A 6,000-nucleotide genomic window follows, 5' to 3' on the forward strand; every position below is an offset into this window, starting at 1 on the left:
TACAGTACGGTAGGTTACGGTACAGTACGGCACAGTACGGTATGGTATGGTACCGTACCGTACCATACCGTACCACACCACACCATATCTCTTTTTTGGGGAGAATATGGCTCCTGATATAGTCTGTAGACTTTGTCATCATCATTTAAATTCTTCTCTTGGTCTGGTGATTAAAAAAAAAACTAAAATTGCAAAAAAAAGGGGAAATATCGAGGAATTGCAATTCAAATTGAATCAGTACTCCAAAAGAATCATGAAAAAAGCTTTAAGTGTGTTTGACGTCTAGCTGCGTGCTGCACATGTCCTTCACTTGAGGGCGTTCTGTGGTGAGCATTAAAGGTGGATCACAGTGTGAGATAAATATTTATAAATTTACCAACTCAGCTGGATGACACGCAGGCCGCAGAAGAAAAGAAGGAGGACTCCAGCATCAATAGTTACGTAATAAGACGTGAATGAGGCGCTGCAGGCGGTACTCTGAGCTGGCTCCTTCCCTAATGCTCTGTCAAAGTCACACAGGCCGTCAGAGTCTGTCCAACAGACCTCGAACGTTACAGCGACCAGAGGAGAGGAGAGGAGAGGAGGCTGCCAAACACATGCAGGCTTCAATAAAACACACACACACACACAGATCCTCCTGCAGCCTGAGGATACGGCCTGCACTAACTGACAGTGAAAGCATCTAAAGATGCGTGAGGCTGCACAGATGATCGTCCGTCATCGTGTTTCGTTCACTGTGCTTTGATTGCCAAGTGATTAATAGTTGTGGAGCAGCATGGCTTCCATCTGTGGACGGAGATCGTCGAGCTGTTGATGTAACTCGACTCCAGACGGTAACTGTGATGAATAACTGCTTCCTGGATGTTCCTGTCGTCTTTTACCTGTTCAGAGGCCGATCTCTGCAACCCTACACCGACGAGCCTTCACTGATCCTCCTGTTTTCACACATCAGGTCAGAAAAACACCGCAGACCCTCAACCCCAGACTCATTTATTACGCTGTGCTGCTGTAACGTCAGGCTACCAAGGCTACACCGGGCGCTTTCAGCTTTTAAACACTGAATCAGACAAATCCCACTCTCTGTAAACACAGTTTGTCATCAGACCAGGAAAAAGAGCATCTACTGCTGCATGAAGTGATAGGGATTGGCATTTTAGGCATTTACATTATTCAAGGATAAATCAATCAGTCTCTGGCCTACTGTCTTTAGAGCTCAAACTATTTCTGATACTGCAAAATAAAACACGTAAACAATCAAATTTAAACCATTATTCATCAAATATACTGTGGTGACAAAAGCTGTGTTCACACTGCTGTGAAAAATGACCTGAATCTGATTTTGTGACCCGTATCTGCTTCCTTTCTGACAGTGTGAACGTCGGAAGTCACTCTGAATCGGACATTTTTAAGTCAAAGAGAGGCTACTTTCAAATGTGGGACAACTTTTTTTGGAGGCGACTGTGGACTGTTAGGATGCAAATAATAAACTGTATTATTTACTAAATTTGAACATTAGGTTTTGGAAATTACTTTTCTTATATAAGTTATAAAAATGAATCCCTGCACGTTTTTGGTTTCCACCTTGAAGAAAGAAGAATTTTCCTGCTCTGATTTTTTTTTTCTAACAAATTAAGAATTTATTTTTTGTTTTGTTAAATAATTATTATTACTATTATTATTAATATTATTCCAGAGCCTTTATTTATTTTATTTTATTTTTATTTTAAGTACAGACCACTTTTTATTATTTTATCTTGTCTTATTATTTTTTTAAATGCATGTTGCTGACGTCACGTGTGATACATTCAAGGACCGTCGGAAATTTGAAAATCTGACGAGAAAACCACTTTTTCCAAGTAGGACAAACCAGAGGTGTCCCAGTCCGATATTGATATCAGATATCGGTCCAATATCAGCAAAATAAAAAAAGTATCGGTATCGTATCTGAATGCATCTAACATCTCTGATACAAGCAGTTTCTGTTACCTATTGGTTAATAATAAATGGGTCAGTTTATAATAAATGGGTCAGTTTTTCCTCATACCTACTGTTGCTGACTACTGTTCTTTGTTTTAATAATATCACTTAATCGAGCCTTTTCTAACATGACTGACATACTACAATAAGAATTAAAAGTATGCATGTTTAATGCTGATATCATATCGGATTAAAATCAGTATCAGCCAATACTCAATGCTGCAGTATCGGTATCGTATCAGAAGTGAAAATGTAATATCGGGACATCCCTAGCACAAACGGTTTGTAAATGCCAGACATTTGAAAATAAGTGCGTCTTTGAACGCCCCGCGGGTTTGGGACCCAGATTAATCTGCGTTAATTTTTATAACCCGTTAATTTGCGGTGTAATTAATTCATCTAATTAACGCGTTAAAATGACAGCCCTAGTTTAAATCTTTCTGAAAAAAACGTTCTTCTTCGTTGGATTTACTTGTGGGGTACACAGTGCCATGCTATTACGTAGCTGATGTGGCTATCAGCATCTTGCTAACACAAACAGGATCAGGCTTTACCGAGCCAATCCGTACCAAATTGTACTGATCTGTACCAGACCACTTTGTGGAAACTGGGCTTTTAAGTCCTTTTCACTAAAACATGCTCACAAATTTGCTAGCTGCCACCACACACTGTTTTTAACATAAGACTGTTAAGAAGACGTCCTGCTGCCGCCATGTTCCTGTACAGTCCACATTTCTTTTTTGTAAAAACCCAAAGGATGAGGAGCGTGAACTGTGTACATCCAGTCTGTGGACAGACCTCATTTAAAAATGTCATTTGGGAGTGGTTAAGGTCACGCTCCATGAGGTTCGCCTTCGCACATGTAGCTCGGGTTCAAATCCAGTCTGTAGCCTCTTTCCTGCATGTCACCTCCAACTCTAGCTTCGTTTCCTGCTCTATCAGCTATCCTCTCTGCTATCTAATTTAAAAAAGCCCAAAAAATAACATGAAAAATGATAAGTAAAAAAAGAAAAATAAAAAATGTAATTCAAACAACCAGTGTGAACGCAGCCTTAGTCAAACGGACTCCACCGAAGCCCAGAGGAGCACTGTTTGATGCTGCAGCCTGCAGCCACAGATTCACATACAACAAACCCAGTAACATGTAGATGACAGGGAGTCATGTGTCATCACCGCTCTTTGTCCTCGCTTTCATAACCAAACAGCTGTTAACGATCCATCTGCATGAAAGCCTTCTGTTGGGCATCAGCATCATCCACCGGCTGGGAAAACACCTCCAGCTGAGCACGCATCTGACGTTTGATTGGCTGCTCGACTTAACACCTCCAGCCGCCAGTCTGGGAGGTGACTCGGCGTCAATCTGAGAGTCCGGAGGCGTTAAAAACTGATATAATGTGGTAAAAATAAAACAGAACAAGCTGCAAACAACATCCACAGACAGAAAATGTAAATGTCTCGCTCTGGTTGACTGTATTCAAACGAGAAACAAAGCAGCGTCTCAGCGTTGGCGTCCCAGCACCTGTTCCCAACGAGCCGCAGAGCAGAGCCTCCCAAAGACCAGACAAAGCAGGTCAGCGCCTCTGAAAATCACCTTCACTCTGAGATTATCTGCTGCTGACGGCTTACACAGGAACAGCTCTGACGTGCACACACTCTTTAACACATCTAAGACCATCAGCGTGTTTTCCTGTGAACGGCTGAATCCAAAATTCTCAGAGCGGGGTGACAGAAGCTGCAGCTGCCATTCACCCCCCAAAACCCGGTGTCACGGACAGGTGAGAGTAGAGGTCTGCAACCTTTACTTTCATAAGAGCCATTTTGTCTTCCCTCATCGGGATTTAAGACATTTAGGAGCCATGAAATTTATCATCACAACAAAGACAAAAAAAGGTATAAAATTCTAAACATAGCAAAAAATTTAGCGAATAATTACCTAAATAAGAAGTTGCTTGTGTTCATGAATTTGAACAAGTGATGTCTTATTTTTTTCATTCTAAATACATTTTGAAAAAGAAAAAATCATAAATATTTAATAAATTTCAAGAATTTCTTAAATTCATTGCAGCTGCAAAATTTTTCAAAAACTTAATATTTCAAAATTTGTAAAATAAAAAAAAGGATTTTAAAAATGTAAAAAAAAAAAAAAAAAAAAGCAAAATTCCCTCCAAAAATTTAACTTTAAAAAATGTGTCATTTTTTTCTATTAGGAAAAAAATGAAAAAAATGTTACTGAAAAAATTTTCAAAATTTCAAAATTTTTCAAAATAATTGGAACACTTTATTTACAAGAGGTGAGAAAAAAATAAACGTCTTTATTTCAATAATTATTATTTTTAAGCTACAAGGAGCCACTGCAAAGGTTGTGTTTATAAATTTGTACAAGTAATTTCTTAGTTTTTCATTTTTTTTTTAACAATTTATCTAATTTGTTTACTTTATTTTTTAACAAATTTGCAAATTTAAGAAAAAAAAAGGAATTTGAAGTGTGACAGATTTTATTAATTTTGCAAAATTGGGAAATTGCAAAAAAGATAAAAAATTTGCTAAATAAAAAACGAATTGAAAATATGATTGATATAAATTGATAAAATGTCATAGATTTGCAAAAAAAAACCCTGAATAATGCAATTAGAAAATGTTGCTTGATTTCCAAAAATTGTAAAAACTTTCTGAAATTGCAAAAAAAGAGGGATTTATATAAAAAATTCAAAAATTTGCAAAATCTTTGAAAAAATGTGGAATTTTTTTTCTTAATTTGCAAAAATGTCAAAAATTGAAATAAAAAAAATTCAAAAAAAAAAAAAAATTACATAAAAATTTAAGCTTTGTTTCAAGAGGTGATGCATTTTTAGTCCAAATTTTAAATTATGATTTTACTTAATGTCTGTGTCGTTATCATTAAAATATTAAAAGCCCTTTATTTTAATATATTTTTAAAGCTACAAGGAGCCACTGCGAAGGAGTCACAGAGCCGCATGAGGCTCCAGAGCCACAGGTTGAAGACCCTTGCGTTAGAGGAATATGGGGAGTTTTTGTGTTATGCAAACCAAGGATCTAAAAATAGAGAGTGCAGCAAAGAACTCCAAACATTTGTTGGTTTTCTGAAGGACACAAAACCACTCAGCAACTGTTTCAATGTTCGATTCAGAGATTAAGGACGTGCTGTTCCCTCTTAGAACAAGTATTTTGAATTTCAGGACCAATTTCCTTCCAATTTTTAGCCGTCTGCAGGCGAGACTTTGCTGCATTTGCAATTTGTCATCATAAAAATAAAGATGAAACTGCTTCTTAATGGAATAAGGAGTATCTGTCCGCCCTTTCGCTCTGCAGTGCCATACGTCTCTGCTCAAACGGCTCATTACAGCTCGGATCAAAGAGCCTCTCTGAGCTGCGTTTTCGGATGCATCTGTGAAGTTGCACGTCTCAATAAGCGATGAGGAGGAAGCATCACCTACGGCAAGCATGAATATTCAGAGAGCCGTCAACGCTTTCATGCTCCTCGCCACCTGCTGAACGCTACGAGAAGATTAGCAAAGAGTCTCTACAAAACACACGCACAGAGTCACAGGAGCTCCTCTTACCTGTGCAAAGGGGCACTGGAATCCCCATGTACAACCATCAGTGCCTCGCTGTCTATCTCTGCGTCTCTGACTAGCCGGCTAATGGCGAGGAAACAGTCCAGAGCCAGCACAACGCGCAGGGCAGAGCGAGACTACGGCGGCAGGTCGGGCGTATGGCACCCAGGCACCGAAGCCGTTCCCCTCCCATGCCTCTTACATAAGAGAGCAGATGACAGCAGAACAGGCGCGGGGAGGGTGGGATTAAAGAACAAGGAGGAAGGAGACACACACACACACACACACACAGACAGAGGAGGAGGGGGATGTATCGCAGAGAGCAACAGAAAGGGAGGAAGAGGAGGGAGGGAGCTGCTGTTCGACAGGAAGTCAACAAATAGGCAGAGCAAGAAGAGCTGGAGTGAGAGAACAAAACGCACACACAAGCACCAACAGGAACACACAC

General features: G+C 39.4%; 1 protein-coding gene across 1 annotated transcript in view; it reads right to left on the reverse strand.

The window, feature by feature from the left end:
- Window positions 1-5,721, reverse strand: part of ppp2r5eb (protein phosphatase 2, regulatory subunit B', epsilon isoform b) — a 53,658-nt gene extending 47,937 nt beyond the window's left edge. The window contains exon 1 of the mRNA XM_074691853.1: window positions 5,559-5,721. Coding sequence (XP_074547954.1) covers window positions 5,559-5,596 — 38 coding nt within the window. The 5' untranslated portion in view covers window positions 5,597-5,721. The remainder of the gene's footprint in view (window positions 1-5,558) is intronic.
- Window positions 5,722-6,000: the final 279 nt, after the last annotated feature.

This window comes from Halichoeres trimaculatus, unplaced genomic scaffold, assembly GCF_033239565.1.
Source record: "Halichoeres trimaculatus isolate MK-OKI-2021-1 unplaced genomic scaffold, fHalTri1.1 fHalTri1_scaffold_17, whole genome shotgun sequence".
Lineage (NCBI taxonomy): Eukaryota > Metazoa > Chordata > Actinopteri > Labriformes > Labridae > Halichoeres > Halichoeres trimaculatus.